The 20,159-nt window shown below is 41.8% G+C and overlaps 1 protein-coding gene across 5 annotated transcripts in view; it reads left to right on the plus strand.

Moving 5' to 3' along the window:
• CEP192 (centrosomal protein 192) overlaps positions 1-20,159 on the plus strand; it is a 223,014-nt gene that overhangs the window by 106,657 nt on the left and 96,198 nt on the right. For all 5 annotated transcript variants that reach the window (XM_075826454.1, XM_075826456.1, XM_075826457.1 and 2 more), the window contains 3 exons: positions 3,778-3,924; positions 5,423-5,487; positions 19,856-20,065. In XM_075826454.1, the coding sequence (XP_075682569.1) occupies positions 3,778-3,924; positions 5,423-5,487; positions 19,856-20,065 (422 nt within the window). The remainder of the gene's footprint in view (positions 1-3,777; positions 3,925-5,422; positions 5,488-19,855; positions 20,066-20,159) is intronic.

Consider the following 20,159-nt stretch of genomic DNA (forward strand, 5'->3'; position numbering starts at 1 on the left):
TCTTTTTATCTGCCATGTAGTAAGATTTCCCTGTGTATTATGCAGCCCAGTAAGAGGAGATAGCTGCTTGTAAAGGGTTAATCTGAGCCTCACTACATACACACAGAACCAGCAGCCACATACCGAGGAGAATGCTGTGTGTCTGAACTGCCAGAAGCTGGGTGGTAACAATGAGAAGTGGATGATGCTGATTCGTCAGCATCATAACACTTCTATTCACAACGCCCAACTAGTAAAACAAGTAAAAACGCCCAGATGTACACGCCCACTTGGACACAACTTTAAACACGCCCAGTTGTACTTCAGAAAGGCTCATTTGCATAAATATAAAAATGGTCATAACTTGGCCAAAAATGCTCGTTTTTGAAAAAAACAAAACGTTACTGTTATCTACATTGCAGCGCCGATCTGCTGCAATAGTAGATAGGGGTTTGAAAATCTGGTGACAGAGCCTCTTTAACCCTCTAGGCGTTTCACAGGAAATAAAGCAAAGTAGAGGGGAAATTTACAAATGAACTTTTTTGTTGCCGAAATTCATTTGTAATACAATGTTTTTTTTTTTTCTGTAACACAATGGTTTTACAAGAAAAACGCAACTCTATTTATTGCCCGGTTTCTGCAGTTTTTAGAAATATCCCACATGTGGCCCTAGTGTGCTAATGGATTGAAACACAGGCCTCCAAAGCAAAGAAGCACCTAGTGGATTTTAAGGGCCCACTTTTTTTTTATTTTTTTTTTAAGAATATATATTTTAGGCACTATGTCCAGTTTGAAAAGATGTTGCGGTGCCAAAACAGCGCAAAGGTGACCCGATTTTGGAAACATCCCTTAAGGAATTTTATCTAGGGGTATAGTTAGCATTTTGACCCCACAGCTTTTTTGCTAAATTTATTGCTATTAGTCAGTTAAAAAGGAAAATCTACTTTCTTTTCTTTTTTTTTTTTTTTTCTGAAAAACGTAGACCTACTTTTTTAAATTTTTGTAAGGAAAAATGAATAAAAAGCTCCCCAAAATGTGCAAACCATCTTCTCCCGATTTACAATACCCCATATGTAGTAATAAATTGCGGTTGGGACTCACGGCAAAGCTCAAAGGACGGAGCGCCATTTAGATTTTGGAGCGCAGGTTTTTCTGGACTGGTTTTCGGTGCCATGTGTCTGCAACGCCCTGGAGGGACCACAACCGTGGAATCACCCCAAAAGAGACCCTATTTTGAAACTACACCCCTCAACAAATTTTTCTAAGGCTAAAGTTAGCATTTTGATCCCACAGGTTTTTTTTGTTTTTAGAACGAAGTGGAATTAAGCAGTGAAAATTTATACAATTTTAGTCCACTAAAATGGTGATTTATTTTATTTTTTTTTCTCCCACAAGAGATGGAGAAAAAGCACCCCAACATTTGTAAACCAATTTCTCACTAGTACGGCAATGTCATAGATGTGTTTTTTTTAAATTAGAAATTAACCCTTTCAGAACTGATCCTTTTTTTGCGGTTTAATTTTTTTTTTCACTCCCCGCCTTCGAAGAGCAGTAACTTATTTTTGTATTTTTTTTTTTTTTCTTTCAGCAATAGAGTGGTGTGAGGGCTTATTTTTTGCTGGCAGATTTGTAGTTTCTATTGGTAGCATTTAAAGTACCATATAATGTACTGGAAAACTGAAAATAAATTTGTTTGCAGGTTGAAATTGGAAAAAAACTGCTATTTCTCAATTGTTTTTTGGGTTTTGTTTTTACTGCTGTGCAGTAAAAACGACAACTTAACTTCTCTTTGCTGCTCAATAAGATTACGGTGATACCAAATTTAATATAGGTTTTTTTAATTTTATTATTACAAAGAAAACTACTTGTTAAAAAAAATGTTTTGTATCAGAGCCATAATTATAATTTTTTTTTTGTTAATTGAGAGCAGTGTGAGGGCTTATTTTCAGTGGGTCGAGATGTAGTTTTTATTGGTACCATTATTTGGTACATACAACTTTTTGATCACGTTTTTGTTTTTTTTAGAGCAAATTTATTTCTTATGGCTTTCACCGTGCGCTATAAATGACATTTTACTTTATTCTGCGGGTCGATACGATTACAGCGAAACCGTATGTGTATAGTTGTTTGTTTTTGTTTTTTTACGTTTTTGCCGCATTTGCACAATAAAATCACTTCTTTATAACACACTTTTTTTTGTCACCATATTCTGAGAGCCATAACTTTTTTCTTTTTCAGTCAAAAAAGCTGTGTAAGGGCTTGTTTTTTGCGGAATGGGTTAGTTTTTATTGCTACTATTTTGGTGTACATGTGACTTTTTGTGGGAAAAGTAACATTTAAAGTTTTATAGTTTGGGTTGTTCTGAACACGGTGATACCAAATATGTGTAATTTTTGTAACGTGTTAATTTTTTTCCTATAATAAAATACTTTTTATAATTTTTTTATTTTTTTTTATTTTCACTTTTATTTTTACACTTTTATAAAAACGTTTTTGTTAACTTTTTTTTACTTGTCACTTTTTTGACCTGCAGCACTAATCGCTTCTAGAATACATTACACTACTTAGGTAGTCTAATGTATTCTCAATGTCGTGACGTGACAGTCACTCCGTACATGGCAGACCCGGAGGCCTCTGGTTGCCATGGAAACCATCGGCAAACCCCTCGATTGCATGGGGATTGCCAATGTGCTACAAACACCTAAAATGCGGCGATCGCTATCGATCGCCGCTTTTAAGGAGTTATTTGCTTAAATCAGCAGCAAAGGACTACTCGCCAGCAACAGTGGAGTGTCAGCTGTTGGAGACAGCTGACCTCCCGTGTTCCCGAAGCACCCTGTCACTGACAGGGTGCATCGGGAATGACTCCTTATCTATACGTCCTCGTGCAAGAAGTGACCTCCCGCAATGACATATAGTTACTGAGTGGTGCGGCTGGGGGTTAATAAAAGTCAGTGCTTTCTCTAACTTAATAATTCGTTACATAGTTCGTACGGCTGAAAAAAAGACACATGTCCAAGTTCAACCAAGGGAAAAGGGAAAGTATTTTATTTAAAGATTCTTTTGCTTTTTGAGATACAGCTGCTCTGTTTTCTGTATACAGAGCAGCTGTATCTTGCACTAAATCCTGTACCCGTCAGGTCCCGTCAGGTAATCGATCATATCAAAGTAATGCAGATGTGAACGAGGCCTAAGAGGCTAGTTGTTGTTTTATCCAGCTCCGTACACACAACCTGAGTTATGATGTTGATGTACACCAGAATACAGCATACCAAAAAAGTGTTTGGGTCATTTTTTAACTCGTACCAGTAAATATTAACTCAATGAAAATTGTGTGCACTAGGTACAGTTTGTAGTGTAAAATATAGAAAAAAAAAAATCATTGCATTTTTTTTTCCTTTGAGACGTTCATACAATTTAAAATAAAATAGAAAAGTATTCTAAATGCACTGAATTTCTGTTAATCAACTATCATATTAAAAAGTTAGTCAACTCTTAACAAAACTATAAAATTATATTAATAACCTACTATATTATGCGCTATTTGCGCAATTTGAACCCATAATCTGTACTAATGTCACCGTAGGTCCGGTCATGTGATCGATCGTCATCTGACCACAGGATCCATTCCTGTTAGAATGTCCCACAAGCTGATCACAGGGTGTCCCAAGTGATCACCTGTAACGTGTGGGGGAACCCGTTGGCAAGTGTTTAATTTCCCCACAACACCACCATGAGTGAAATCAAGCATTGCACCCTTTTTCATTTTTAATTAATTGGCAGCTTTTTTTTTTGTAGGAAGTCAACCACATAGTGTCGTTTATCAAAATGAAGAGGGCAAGTGGGTTACTGATCTTGCCTACTATAAGCCATTTGAAAAAGAAGAGGCTGCAAGATTGTTTGAATCAGTAAATGACTTAAAAGAGGAAGATTTTATTGTTGGAAGTAAGTTTTTTTTTACATTTTTGGCACCGACACTTTAAAGAGGGTTTTGATCTGGGGTGTTCGTGAATCCAGTGAACATTGGTGTTAGGTCACAAACTGATTCATTTTTGAGTACAAAAAGGTCCTTATTTCTAACCTCCCTTCACTTTGAGCGCTTGGATGTCTGCTTTTTGTCAGACCTATATGCACTGCATCTCTCCCTCTAATATGAGCCCACCAATCATCTGAGGGGCATAGCTATTACTACCTACTCACTGAACAGCCACGGCCCCCCATAACTTTTAGCTGGATCACTAGGTTTCTGTGACACCCTTTGCAGAACTAGCACCCAGGGGCATTGCTAGGGTCTTAAAATATCAGGGGCACAAGTCCCAAGACACATGTCCCCCCCCACCTACCCAAAAAAATAAAAAGTTACAGATCTGTATATCTAGCTGCATATATAGAAAAAAATAAGAAGCAGCACTTTGATCATTTCAATATGATATAACTCTATATATAGATATCTTTTGGAAGTAGCACATCTATAAGACTACGATCCCAATAGCTATGCCACTGGATAGGATTAGATACAAGGGCTCAACAAACTGTATCTCACACTTGATGGGATCGGATACATACCTGTAGCTCAGCAGACCATATCACATATGAAGAGCCCCAGCAGACTGTGTCACAGGCCTAGATACAGGGCCCCAGCTAACAATATCACACTTGATAGGCTTAGTTAACGGCACCAGACTGTATAACAAAGAGGCCCCATGCACACGGCCGTAAAAATCGTCCGTAATTGCAGACCACACTTACGGTCTGAAATCATGGACCCATTCACTTAAATTGTCCACGGATACCTTCCCGTTTATTTACGGCCAGGTGTCCAGGACGTAGAAGTGCAATGCAAAAGATAGGACGTGTCCCATCTTTTGCTTTTTACGGTCCTTGCTCCCATGCTTTATGTGGGAGTACGGGCTGATAATGCGGACGGCTGTCAACAGCCTTGGCCGCAATCGCGGCTCGTGATTATGGCCGTGTGCATGGGGCCTAACTGCTCAGATACAGGGCCCCATCAGTAAGGATACGCTGGGCCCTGACACCACTCCGCACCAGTTTGTTTTGTGCGCCGTTCATACATCGTCCTGATGCTGAACAGCGTCAGAACCCAGCTCTGCACCCAGGGGTTAAGAGGACTGGACTCTGGAATGGGGAAGGTAAGTATAAGGAAATCTTACTGTAGTAACTGGGACTGCTGCTGTTTACTACATAGGCCCCAGTTAATACAGTAACTGTGGACCGATGTGGTGGGGGGGACCATGGGCTCCTCTGGCATCAGGGCCCAGTTGCAGCTGTGACTCCTATAGCTATGTCACTGGAGGTAGGAGCGAATTCAGTCACCAAGTCAATCTGGTCTGTCATTTATTAACATGCAGTTTTGTCATGTTGATTTGGGATGCTAAAAGTAGGAAGTTTGGAAGTGACAGCCTGTTTTTAACTGTTTTAACAGGTGATGCTCTGGCTATGCTTGATGACGACCAGGAAGAGTTTGAGAAAGAAAATAAATTTATTCAGGTAAACCTAGGCACTTTTGGCCTCCATGGCAATCCTTGTTTTTTTTTGTTTTTTCCCCTCCCATTTTTGTAACGTTTTTACTCTGTGTATTTCTATTAAGGTATCTTTCAAAACACCATATATAACCTGCAACTTTGAACTTGTGCCTTTAAAACGCAGCTCCTTTACCGCACTGCAATACAAACCATTTTAGGAACAAATTCTTAAAATAGATGAGAACTTTTTCTGTTCAAAACTGCGATAAAAATCACCTGTGGCACGCTTTCTGCCTGATCATTTGCGCAGTTTGTGAATGAACACTAAAGGACAGAGAAGGAGCGAATTCTTCCAGCACATCCATAAAAAAGGTAGAAATTGTATTCATTATTCATAATTAAAGTCCAAAACCGCATAGGTTAGGTGTATAGACGCTTACGCGTTTCGAACAGTAGTGTTCTTACTCTATGCGCCTAACCTATTCTCTGTAATGGATTTTAATTATGATTAACAAATAAAATGTATACCTTTTTTTTTTCGGATGTGCTGGAAGATTTCGCTACATCTTTGTCCTACACATGGATGTTTCTTGCTAGCCTGCAAGCTCCCCTCTGTTGCACTCCACCATTGGTGAACTACATATACCACGAGATGCATCTGCTGAGTGCAGTTTTGCTTTTTTCTTTACACTGACTGTACCCTATGGCTGTGTCCAGATGTGCCTTTTTATTTATTTTTATTTTTCTAAAAGAATATTTTATGTATCCAGAACATCTTATTCTTTTGGGAGCTGCATTACCCTTATGCAAGCAAAATACACAAGCACCTGATGCAATTTGTCACAAAAACTGGTTTTGTTTTTTTCCCTGCAACATATTTAAACGTGGAATTTTAAAATGGGTTTTTCTGGATTTTAAAATTGATGACCTAGCTGCTGATCATCTGTTTAACCCTTTAAAGACAGACGTTTTTCGTTTTTACTTTGTAGTTTTTCTCTCCCCGCCTTCCATGAGCCATAACTATTTTATTTTTAAGTCAATAGTGGTGAGGGCTTATTTTTTGTGATGGTTAGGGAGTTGTAGTTTCTATTGACACCATTTATAGTATCATATAATGTACTGGGAACAGTGGCGGATTAAGTAGACTATGGGCCCTGGGCTGTTACCCAAACTTGGGCCCCCCTTCTCCCCCGCCGAACACTACCTTTTTGTTCAAGCATTAACAAATGGTTGTTACGATTCCCCTTGTCAAAGGGCTGTGTCCCTACATACTGACAGTCTCCAACCATCGCTGACAATATCACACTGTGCAGGGACACATCCTCCTAACAAGGGGAATGGTAACACACATTTGTCTATCAGTCCTGGACTGCACAAAGACACTTAGTGAAACCCAAGGATTTCCTATAATAAACATGTCAGGAGAGGTGACAGATTCTCTATAAATCTAGTGACTCACATGTGACGACTCCTCAGATTCTGGTAACTTTTTTTTCCTCTTTTCTTCTCCATCCGGTCCAGACTTCATGACGACTTCTCCCGGCCATGACCCATTTCTGCAGAATTTGCCAGAATTTGTCTTCTGTTGCTCACTTTTCCAACATTTCTACACATATAAACGAAAACAAAATGATCATGGTTCCACAGACTGTGCCTCTAACTATAATAGCACCAAACACTGCACCCCTGAATATAATTATGTCAAACACTGTATAGTAAAGCACCACATGCACAAAGGCCCCTGTATATAGCGTCACACACACATCCCCCTGTATATAGCGTCACACACACATCCCCCTGTATATAGCGTCACACACACACATCCCCCTGTATATAGCGTCACACACACACATCCCCTGTAGATAGCGTAACACACATATCCCCCTGTAGATAGCGTCACGCACACATCCCCCTGTATATAGCGTCACGCACATATCCCCCTGTATATAACATCACACACATATCCCCCTGTAAATAGCATCACACATATCCCCCTGTAAATAGCATCACACATATCCCCCTGTATATAGCATCACACATATCCCCCTGTATATAGCATCACACATATCCCCCTGTATATAGCATCACACATATCCCCCTGTATATAGCATCACACATATCCCCCTGTATATAGCATCACACATATCCCCCTGTATATAGCATCACACATATCCCCCTGTATATAGCATCACACATATCCCCCTGTATATAGCATCACACATATCCCCCTGTATATAGCACCCACACGCATCCCCCTGTATATAGCATCACACACATCCCCCTGTATATAGCATCACACATATCCCCCTGTATATAGCATCACACACACACACACACACACACACACACACACACACACACACACACACACACACACACACACACACACACAGCCCCTGTATATAGCATCACACACAGCAGTGATGAAGGGAGGGAGTGAGTTATGGAAGAATGAAGGGAGGGATGAACAGATGGAGAGAGTGAGTGATGAAGGGATGGGGGTTTGGAAAAGTACTCACCAGCCTGGAGCGCTGTGTAAAAACTTGACTGGTGGGCGGGCCTTCTTCCCTGCAGATATTCTGCTCATTCACTGTGATAGACTGACCTGATTGGTGGGCGGGGGTCACATGGACACGACGTCATCAAAGGTCCTTTAGCCTTCAATTCGGAGCACATTTATTTAGAGAGGTAACTTTCACTATCCCGGCTAAGCCCGCCCCGAATTGTTCTGCCTGCACCTTCTCTCTGCAGTGAGTTAGCGCTGCATAGTTTTTACGATTATGTGCAGTTCGGGCAGCAATGGGCCCCCTGAGTGTCTCGGGCCCCCTGAGTGTCTCGGGCCCCCTGAGTGTCTCGGGCCCCGGGCGGCCGCCCGAAACGCCCATATGATGATCCGCCATTGACTGGGAATTGGAAAACTTCTTTGTGGGGTACAATTGGAAAAATATACCAAATTTATAGGTTTTTAATATTTTACTACTTTTACAAAAAAAAACTGTTAAAATAAATTTGGTTTCCCCACATTCTGAGAGTAATAACTTTTTTTAAAATTTTTTTTGTCAATTGACCGGTATGAGGGCTTATTATTTGCGAGGCGAGCTGTAGCTTTTACTGGTACCGTCTTTTGGTACATACGATTTTTTAATGCATTTTTTTTCACCTCTAAGGTGACCAAAAAAACAAAATTTCTGGTGTTTTTTACATTTTTATTTTTTACTCCGATCACCGTGCGAGTTAAATAATGGTATATTGTAATATTTGACTTTTACAGACACGGCAATACCAATTTAGTTTTTTTTAGTTTTTACGTTTTGCTTGCGGAAAAATCTTTTATTTTTTTGCGCTTTTAATATAGGTTTTTTTTTTTTTTTTTACACACTAATGAAAGATGTATTTTCTTCAGATTGCTGCTACAATACACTGCTATGCAAATGTATTATAGTATGTTGTCGTTTTTACAGGCTACTGCTAAACCCTGCCACATGCAAACAGAAGGCACACCTTGGGCCTACATTAGGCCCCTGGGCTGCGATGACCTCAATTGTCGCTCCCAATTGTGTAGCAGGGGGGGGGCGTCGGGATGTCGGACGGGGCCGCCCTCTCCTCCTAACTATTTAAATGCCGCGGTCAAAATGGCCAGGAACAGCGTGATCATTAGATACACAGCTGCAGTGTATGTATTTCCATCATGGGTCGGGAAAGGGTTAAAGGGGACTTGGCGCCACAGCCTGTTCATTGTTTACATGGTTTTGCTGCCCGTTGGTACTTGCACATGCTGTTTCACTCACATTCAGAAGGACTCTTTGTAAAAATATTTTCTCGTTTTAAAATCTTTACTGGGGGGACACATTACCATGGGTTTACGTTGCTATCACTAGGAGGCTGACACTAGGTAGATATAAAAAAAATGTGACTGCCCAGTGGGCTATACCCTCTGCTGAGCGCTTCTCTCCTCAGTTTTAGCCTAGTGTCCATAGGATGCAGACATGTCACTCACTGCAGGCAGTTCTGCTATATATATATATATATATATATATATATATATATATATATATATATTTATTTATTTTTTTCAGGTGCTTGGGTGCGAGTCCCTCGTGCACTTAAGGTGCACTTAAGGTGTTTGCAGCTCATCGGAACCCCAGTAATGAAATTGCCAGGGTTCCGGTGGCTGCAATGGCAACCGGAGGCCTAATACTGGCCTCCCGGTCTGCCTAGCACCGAAGCCGGTCAAGATCCGCCCGGCGGCGGAGCCTGATCGGCTTCCGTAGCTGCCGGCAAGATGGCGCCGGGTCAGGAGCTGATCCGGCGTCATCAGCGGTGGAAGTCAGCTGTACTGTACAGCTGACATCCACCTGTAACGGAGCTAGCTCCGATCCCTGCCATTAACCCCTTCGATGCAGCAATCGAAAGCGATTGCTTCATCGTAGCGGTTACTAGCAGATCGCCAGCCCTGACAGGCAATCGGGACTGGCGACTACTGTTATGGCAACAGGAGACACAATGGTCTCCTGCTCTGCCATTACGGAAGCCGATTTAGGCCCCGCCGGGAGGCGAAGCCTAATCGGCTTGCTGTCAGTGAATGACTGACAGATCTAATATATTGCACTACATAGGTAGTGCAATGTATTAGAAAAAAAAAAATCTGACCGTTGGACCTTCAAGTCCCCTAGTGGGACTTGAGAAAAAAAGTATTAAAAAGTGTAAAAAAAGTGCAAATAATAAAAGTTTGAAAACAATAAAAGTTTCAAGTAATCAAATAAAACACAATCCCCCTTTTACTATTAAGTCCTTTATTATTGAAAAATAATAATAAACCATATGTATTTGGTATCGCCGTGACCGTAACGACCTGAGGTATCAAAATATTATATTTATTGCACGCGGTGATCAGCGTAAAAAAAAAACGTAAAAAACGTTACCAGAGTTTGTTTTTTAGTCACTTTGCCCTACAAATGTTAGAATAAAAAGTGATCAAAAAGTCGCACGTATCCAAAAATGGTACCTATAAAAACTATAGCTCGTCCCGCAAAAAACAAGCCCTCGTACACCTCCGTCGACAAAAAAATTAAAAAGTTATGGTTCTCACAACTTGGCGACAGAAAAAATACATTATTTTTACAAAAGTAATTTTATTGTGCAAAAAGTTGTAAAACATAAAAAAGTCCTATAAAATAGGTATCGCCGGAATCGTACTGACCAGCAGAATAAAGTTAACATGTAATTTATAACGCATGGTGAACGCTGTATAAAAAAAATGAAAAAAGCTGTGCCAGAATTGCGTTTTTTTGTTTACCTGGCGTCCCAAAAAATAGGATAAAAGGTGATCAAAAAGTTGCATGTACCCCAAAATGGTACCAATAATAACTACAGCTCGTCCCGCAACAAACCAGCCCTCATACCGCTACGTCTATGAAAAATAAAATTAGTTATGGCTCCAATAAGTCAGGAAATAAAAAAATATGCAGTTGTGCCCGAGGGGAACATTTCTTCTGTTTGAAGAGGCGATTTATCAAGGACCTAAAATTAGGGAACCAGGAAAGGGAGGGCCCTAACATATCCGCTGGAAGCGACGGTGCCCGTATTATACCAGGACAACACTTCCTAGCAAAATTCCCCAAACTACAAAGGCGTGGAGTGTGGATCAAAAGGGGGATAATAAAGGACGCCATATATCAGTGCGACACCGGCCTGTGCAGAAATGATTGTGTCACAGCGTAACGCACATCTATGGATCATTTTATTGTTTTTTTTTACCCCATTATTATACCAGTAAGACTCCAAACAAAACTACTACCAAGCAAAATCCACGCTCCAAAAGCCAAATGGCGTTTCCTCCCATCTGAACCCTACAGCGTCCCCAAACAGCAGTTTCCTTCCACATATATGGCACAGTCATACCCGGGAGAACCCTTTTAGCAATTTTTGGGGTGTGTGTCTCCAGTGGCATAAGCTGGGCACGACATATTTGCCACAATGGCATATCTAGGGAAAAATATAAATTTTTAATTTGCACCATCCACAGCGCATTCATTTTATGGAAAAGACCTGTGGGGTGAAAATGCTCCCTACACCCCTTAATAAATGCCTTGAGGGGTGCAGTTTCCATAATGGGGTCACTTCCCAGGGGTTTATTTTTATTATTTCACATCTGAGCCTCTGCAGTTGTGAACCAATACTTTGTAAATCGCCAAATTAGGCCTCAATTTTACATGGTACGCTTTCACTCCTGAGCCTGGTCGACTGTCCAGGCAAGAGATTAGGGCCACATGTAGGGTGTTTCTAAAACCAGGAAACCCAGCATAATAATTAGAGAGCTGTCTTGTTATGGTGGCACAAGCCGGGCACCACATATTGTCCACATATCTGTGGAAAAAATCCCATTTTCACTCTGCAACATCGAGTTCACACTAATTTCTACAAAACACCTGCAGGGTTAACATGCTCACTACACCCCTAGGTAAATGCATTGAGGGGTGTAGTTTCCAAAATTGGGTCACTTCTGGGGGGTTTCCACTGTTTTGGGCCCACAGGCGCCCAGAAACCAATCCAGCAACATCTGCACTCCAAATGGCGGTCCTTCCCTTTTGAGCCCTGCCGTGTGCCCAAGCAGCAGTTTATGACCACATATCGGGTATTGCCGTACTCGGGAGAAATTGCTTTTACAAATGTTGGGTTCTTTTTTTTCCTTTGTTGCGAAAATGAAAAAATTTGCGCTAAAGCTACGTCTTATTGAAGAAAAAGGATTGTTTTTATTTTCACTGCCCAATTCTAATAAATTCTATGAAACATCTGTGGGGTCAAAATGCTCACTACGCCCCTAGATGAATTCCTCAAGAGGTGTAGTTTCCTAAATGGTGTCACTTTTTGGGCGTTTTCATTGTTTTTTCCCCTCAGGGGCTTTGCAAATGTGACATGGCCGCCGCAAACCATTCCTGCTCAATGTGATCTCCAAAAGCCAGATAGCGCTCTTTCCCTTCTAGGCCAAGCCGTGTCTCCAAACAGCCGTTTATTACCACATGTGGGGCATTGTTTTACTCGGGAGAAATTGCTTTACAAATTTTGTGGTGCTTTTTCTCCTTCAGTGCTTGTGGAAATGAGTAAAAATAAGGTAAACCTACATTTTCTTTGAAAAAATGTTGATTTTTATTTTCAGGGCCTACTTCCAATAATTTATGCAAAAAACCTGTTGCGTCAAAACACTCACTATACCCCTAGATAATTTCCTCAATGGGTGTAGTTTCCAAAATGGGGTCACTTGTGGGGGGTTTCCACTGTTTTGTCCCCTCAGGGGCTTTGTAAATGCGACATGGCCTCCGCAAACCATCCCTGCTAAACTTGAGCTCCAAAAGCCAAATAGCGCTCTTTCCTTTCTCAGCCCTGCCGTGTCTCCAAACAACCGTTTATTACCACATGTGGGGTATTGTTTTACTCGGGCGAAATTTCTTTACAAATTTTACAGTGCTTTTTCTCCTTCAGTCCTTGTGGAAATGAGAAAAAATTAGCTAAACCTACATTTTCCAGTACATCCCTCATGACAGCACTACAGGAGGTTGCCCTCTTGACCTCTGTAGGGACAGGAAGACAGAGAGGTTAAAAGGCCCCTCCCACCACCCACTTGCCAGTGTTCTTCCTGTCCACACAAGGGTCAGGAGCAGAGAGCGTCGCTCCTGAAATAGTGAAAGAAACTCGGGCAGGGGGCAAGATCGGGGGGTCCGTGCACTCCCCCTTCTCTTCCCCCTAAAGCCCAGGCTAACACCCCTCATACGACGGGTCCCTTAGCTCCCTCCCTAAGACACCTACCGGAGGAATCCTAGGCAGGGTTCTGGTAGTGTGTGGGGGCTGGGTTTCCCAAGGGCTTCGGCCGGACCGCGGACCAGGCGGGGACCGGCAGCTCCATAGGCATGGACGCACCGGCAGGGATCCTCGCTGCACCGCATAGCAAGCCTTAGCTCCGGCTATGGCGGCTGCACTCCAGGTACACGCTGGACGAATAGCTGACCGGAAATGACGTCGGGCTACTTCCGGTCCGCGGCCATCTTGGAAGGCGGGAAATTCAAAATGCCCGCATTTAAAGGGGCACTTACAGGTATGTAGTTAGAGCTGATAACTCTAACTTGGATTTATTTTTTGTGGATTGCATATTGCATTGCCTGTTACCTGTCGCGATATGGAACTTCCTCGTCCTGATGGAACTCCAGATATGTCCCAGGGTCACGTGAGTCTCACCCTTGGGGGAAGGGTATGACCCCTTATGTATGTACGCCATACTTTACCTACCTTCTGTTTTCTCTAGGAAAAAGATTTCTCACAGAGACAAAATGATAAAAAGAAGGTTAAAAAATGTGCGACTTGTGCAAAAAAATTCTCAGAGTCCCATAAAAAACAATTATGTCAAGATTGTATTGCCAAAATACTAAAGGAGGAACAACCAACGTTCATGTCCGAACTTAGGACTATGATTCGTGAGGAAGTGGGTCAGTCAGTAGCCTCCCTCGCCCCTCCGCAAGAAACTCCCTCACACTCCCGGGCAAAAAGACCACGGATTGAAGTGGATCAAAAATATTGGCCACCTTCTCAGGGGTCGGACTCTGAACAGGAATGCTATTACCGATCGGAAGATGAGTTAGAAGAAAGAGAGGAACTCTTACCTTCAACTTCTTCCACTCAAGAGAAAAAATGTTTCTTCTCTTCCGAGATGTCGGATACCTTAATTCAAGCAATACGGGAAACTATGGATATTCCCGAAGAGGACCAACCACATACCATCCAGGATGAGATGTTTGGAGGTCTAACGGAAAAAAAAACAAGGGTTTTTCCGGTAAACGAAAATCTTAAAAGAATGGTGACAACTGAATGGGAAGATTCAGAAAAAAGGCTCTTCATTTCAAGAGATTTTAAGAACAGACTTCTCTTTGATACAGAGGACACTAAGCCTTGGGATGAAATCCCAAAAGTAGATGTCCCAGTCGCCAGGGTTGCTAAAAAAAACGCAATCCCATTTGAAGATTCCTCTCAGTTGAGGGACGCCATGGACCGAAAGGCAGACGGATTACTGAAAAGAGCGTGGGAATCTTCCTCTCCCTTGATCTCAACTAATCGCGGCCACATCAGTAGCAAGAGCAATGTTCATATGGCTAAACCAGCTAGAAACCCATTTGATGATGAAGACATCACGACAAGAGCTACTAGAATCTCTACCTTTACTAAAAATGGCAACCGTATTCTTAGTAGACGCTTCAGCGGAATCTATTAGATTTGCTGCCAGGAATGGGGCTCTCTCAAATTCTGCTAGAAGAGCATTATGGCTCAAAATGTGGTCAGGAGATACGAAGTCCAAGAACAAATTATGTTCTATCCCATTTACAGGGTCTCTGATGTTCGGTCCTCTCCTGGATAACATGCTGGAGAGTGCAACAGATAGAAAAAAGGGGTTTCCTGAAGAGAAACCAAAAAAACCCCCTCAATTTGGAAGATTTCGCCAACAGAGGGATCCTACTTCACAGAACTACAGCGGTAAAGGGAAGTCCGGACGCTGGAGTTACCCCAAAGGAAAAAGGGGTCGAGGATATCTCCTTAACCCAAATAATTCATTCCAGCCCTCAAAGCAATGACGCCAAGAGCGTGGGGGGAAGACTCCTACAATTTTATCCCGAATGGTCGAGAATAACCCAGAACCCCTGGGTTCTAAAGATGATAGAAGAAGGATACAAAATAGAATTTTCCTCCATTCCTCCAGAGAAATTCCTAATAACCCAGTACCAAGCGAAAGATCTTCATCAGATACTTATCCAGGACGTCCAGAAACTACTCAGATTGAGAGCCATTTCCCCAGTTCCCCACGACGAGATATGCAAGGGCCACTATTCGAAAATCTTCTTGGTCAAAAAACCAAACGGTTCCTAAAGGACAATAATCAACCTGAAGGTCCTAAACAAATGGGTGAATTATCGGAAATTCAAGATGGAGTCTATCAGATCGACTACTCCTCTAATAAGGGAAGAGGCATCAATGTGTACGATCGATTTAAAGGATGCGTATTATCACGTTCCTATCCACCCTGCATACCAGAGATTCCTCAGATTCGCAATTCAGGACGGTCCTTCCATTCTCCACTTCCAGTTTGTCTGCCTCCCCTTCGGCCTTTCCTCCGCCCCCAGAATTTTTACAAACATTATGGCAGAGATCATGGCATTCATAGGAAGTCAAGGTATAGTAATTATCCCATATCTAGACGACTTCTTGTTGACAGCAGATACTCCGGCTATCTTAGTCAGTCACCGGTCACAGGTTCTTTCCCTACTACAAGAATTGGGATGGATAATCAACTTTCAGAAGTCGAGTCTTCCTCCCCAGAAACAGAAGGTCTTCTTAGGAGTACTGCTGGACTCCTCCCTTCAACATTCCTTCCTCCCAAGAGAGAAACAAATACTCCTACTGGCAGAAGTAAGAAAATTTTGGGGGAAAGACACCTGTTCCATAAGGGAATGTATGCGGATGTTGGGAATGATGACGTCTTGCATCCAATCTATTCCATGGAGCCAATTTCACTCCAGACCCTTACAGAATCTGATCTTGTCCCGGTGGGATCGAAAACAAAACTCCCTGATTTTTAAAAATTCAAATTTCCGAGACTGTGAAATCATCCCTCCTGTGGTGGCTCTGCACAGACAACATAGACAAGGGAGTCCCCTGGAGAACTTCTCCTTATGTAGTGATTACCACAGATGCCAGCAAACACGGCTGGGGGTCAGTAATCCAAGACCAACACTTTCAGGGCACATGGACTGGTCAAATGAAGATGATGTCCTCAAACTTCAAAGAACTAAGAGCGGTATGGGAGACACTTATAAGAGCTTCACCCACCATAAAAGGGAAGCATATAAGAATTTTATCGGACAACACGACAGCAGTGTCCTTTCTTCGCCATCAAGGGGGAACAAGACACACTCTTCTTCAGGCCCTCTCTGCACAAATTTTCAGTTGGGCAGAAGAAAACGTCCTATCAGTCACGGCAGTCCACCTAAAAGGCAGATTTCCTGAGTCGGGAAAAAGTAGACCCAGGAGAATGGTCCCTAAACAAGGAAGTCTTTCGGTCCCTAACCCGAAATTGGGGTTATCCACAAATAGACCTGTTTGCCACGAGGAAAAACACTCAAGTAGAGACATTCTTCTCCCTAAATCTCAGAGACAACCCATTGGGAGTAGATGCATTGTCCCAACACTGGGACATGGATCTGGCCTATGCCTTTCCTCCGTTTCCTCTAATACCTATGGTATTAAGAAAAATCCAGGAAGATTTGACAAAGCTCATCATTATTCTTCGCTATTGGCCGAAAAGAAGTTGGTTTCCAATCGTACAATACCTAGCGTTGGAAGATCCTATCATGCTCCCAGTCAAGGAGAATCTTCTCTCCCAGGGTCCCTTATTCTTCCAGGGAATAGAGACTCTGAAATTGTCAGCCTGGATCCTGAAAGGCAGATATTGAGGAACCACGGTCTGTCAGACGAGGTAATTTCAACTATCTTATCAAGTCATAAAGAAGTTACCTCAAAAATCTATCAAAAGATTTGGAAGAAATTCTGTTCCTGGCATGGAATCCCAGGACCAGATCCCTTTTCCCCCAACATTGCAAATATCCTAGATTTTTTTACAATCGGGATTCAAAAAAGGACTTAGCCCTAGTACCTTAAAAGTACAGATTTCAGCCTTAGGTAATTTTTTTAACACTCCTCTGGCTGAACATCGGTGGATCAGAAGATTCACCCAAGCGGTCTCTAAACTGAAACATTCCCTAAAGAAATCAGTTCCTACGTGGGATTTGAATGTGGTGTTAACGACTCTTTGTGAGCCCCCCTTTGAGCCGCTCGACGAAATTAGTATGCATTTTTTAACTCTAAAAGCTGCATTCTTAGTCGCTATTACTTCAGCAAGAAGGATTGGAGAAATCCAATCTCTGTCAATCATAGAACCGTACCTAAAAGTACAAGAGGATAAGATCATCCTAAAGCTGGATCCCTCATTTATTCCAAAGGTATCTACTGCTTTCCATAGAGAACAAGAAATAATTCTACCTTCCTTTTATCCAGATCCAAAAGACCAACAAGAAGAAAAATTCCATTGCCTGGATGTCAGGCGAACAATTCTTCAGTATCTGGATAGAACCTCCTCCTGGAGACGAGATAAAAATCTATTTGTCCTATTCGGGGGAAAGAATAGAGGATAGAGAGCCCCAATAGGCTCTCTAGCGAGATGGGTAAAAGCCACCATACAAGAAGCCTACAAGTCCCAAGGACTGTGTGCCCCACAAGGCATCAGAGCCCATTCAACAAGGGCAGTCTCGGCATCCTGGGCAGAAAGAAGAGAAGCCTCTATGGACCAAATCTGCAGAGCTGCCACTTGGTCAAGCCATCATACGTTTTACAAACATTATAGACTCGATGTGCTGTCCGATACGGATTTAAGTTTTGGACGGAAAGTCCTTCAATCCGTAGTCCCGCCCTGAGCATTATAATCTGGTATTGCTCCTGTAGTGCTGTCATGAGGGATGTACTGGAAAATAGCAATTAGACCTACCGGTAATTGTATTTCCAGGAATCCATCATGACAGCACCATTACATCCCTCCCTGATTGAATTCTGATTTGTGCAATTAACATGTCAGTTATTATCCCTAGAAATAAAATAGGGTTGCATCCATCCTGGTGTAGTAATTGAAAAACACTGGCAAGTGGGTGGTGGGAGGGGCCTTTTAACCTCTCTGTCTTCCTGTCCCTACAGAGGTCAAGAGGGCAACCTCCGGTAGTGCTGTCATGATGGATTCCTGGAAATACAATTACCGGTAGGTCTAATTGCTATTTTCTTTGAAAAAATTTAGATTGTCATTTTCGGGGCCTACTTCCAATAATTTATGCAAAAAACCTGTTGGGTGAAAACGCTCACTATACCCCTAGATAATTTCCTCAATGGGTGTAGTTTCCAAAATGTGGTCACTTGTGGGGGGTTTCCACTGTTTTGTCCCTTCAGGGGCTTTGTAAATGTGACATGGCCTCCGCAAACCATTCCTGCTAAACTTGAGCTCCAAAAGCCAAATAGCGCTCTTTCCCTTCTCAGCCCTGCCGTGTCTCCAAACAACAGTTTATTACCACATGTGGGGTATTGTTTTACTCGGGAGAAATTGCTTTACAAATTTTACGGTGCTTTTTCTCCTTTAGTCCTTGTGGAAATGAGAAAAAAAATCGCTAAACCTACATTTTCTTTGAAAAAATGTCGATTTTTAATTTTCACGTCCTACTTCCAATAATTTCTGTAAAAAACCTGTGCGGTCAAAATGCTCACTGTACCACTAGATAATTTCCTTGAGGTCTGTAGTTTCCCAGATGGGGTCACTTTTGGGGGATTTTGACTGTTTTGGCACCGCAAGAGCCCTTCAAACCTGACATGGTGCCTAAAATTTATTCTAACAAAAATAAGGCCCCAAAATCCACTAGGTGTTCCTTTGCTTCTGAGGCCGATGCTTCAGTCCAGTAGCACGCTACGGCCACATGTGGGATATTTCCTAAAACTGCAGAAACTGGGCAACAAATATTGAGTTGCATTTCTCTGGTAAAACCTTCTGTGTTATAAAAAAAATTGTACTAAAAATTTATTTGTAAATTTCACCTCTACTTTGCTTTAATTCCTGTGACGTGTAAAGGGTTAAGACATTTTCTAAATGCTGTTTTGAATACTTTGAGGGGTGAAGTTTTTAAAATGGGGTGACTTTTTGGGGGTTTCTAATATATAAGGCCCTCAAAGCCACTTCACAACTGAACTGGCCCCTGTAAAAATGGCCTTTTGAAATTTTCTTGAAAATGTGAGAAATTGCTGCTAAAGTTCTAAGCCTTGTGATGTCATAGAAAAATAAAAGGATGTTTAAAAAACAATGCCAATCTAAAGTAGACATATGGGGGATGTTAATTAGCAACATTTTTGTGTGGTATAACTGCCTGTCTTACAAGCAGATACATTTAAATTGAGAAAAATGCTAATTTTTGCAATTTTTCGCTAAAATTTGGTGTTTTTCACAATTAAATACTGAACATATCGAGCAAATTTTGCCAGTAACATAAAGTCCAATGTGTCACGAGAAAACAATCTCAGAATCGCTTGGATAGGTGAAAGCATTCCGGAGTTATTACCACATAAAGTGACACATGTCAGATTTGAAAAATGAGGCTCGGTCAGGAAGGTCAAAAGTGGCTAAAGAGGGAAGGGATTAAAAGAATATTTGAATAAACAAAAACATAAACACAGCCTTTCAGCAAGATGCTAAAACATGTTGTGAACCTAGCCTGGGGCGCTCTACTTTTTGAGATTTGTCAAAATGTATTTTGTTTTGTTTTTTCCTTAAGGAAGAAAAAATGGATTTAGAAAATTGTTCTCTAAACATGGGTGACACATCATGGAAGCTTCCAGCCAGTGGTCATGTTTTACTGAAAGCCTCTCAGATTTCAGATTTATCCCAGCAAGAGGCAAGCTACTTGCGTCTCTCTTTAGGAGAGTTCTTTGGTCAAAGATCAGAGGCTATGGGATGTCTTGGTGGAGGGACAGATGTAAAACGGGTGTGTATAACCTTTTCTATTCATTCATGTATTCAGATTAAAATTTATGTTTTGGAGACTAGGTAATTTTAAAATCTCTGGTTTGAAGTCCAGA

The sequence above is a fragment of the Rhinoderma darwinii genome, chromosome 5 (assembly GCF_050947455.1).
Source record: "Rhinoderma darwinii isolate aRhiDar2 chromosome 5, aRhiDar2.hap1, whole genome shotgun sequence".
In the NCBI taxonomy this organism is placed as follows: domain Eukaryota; kingdom Metazoa; phylum Chordata; class Amphibia; order Anura; family Rhinodermatidae; genus Rhinoderma; species Rhinoderma darwinii.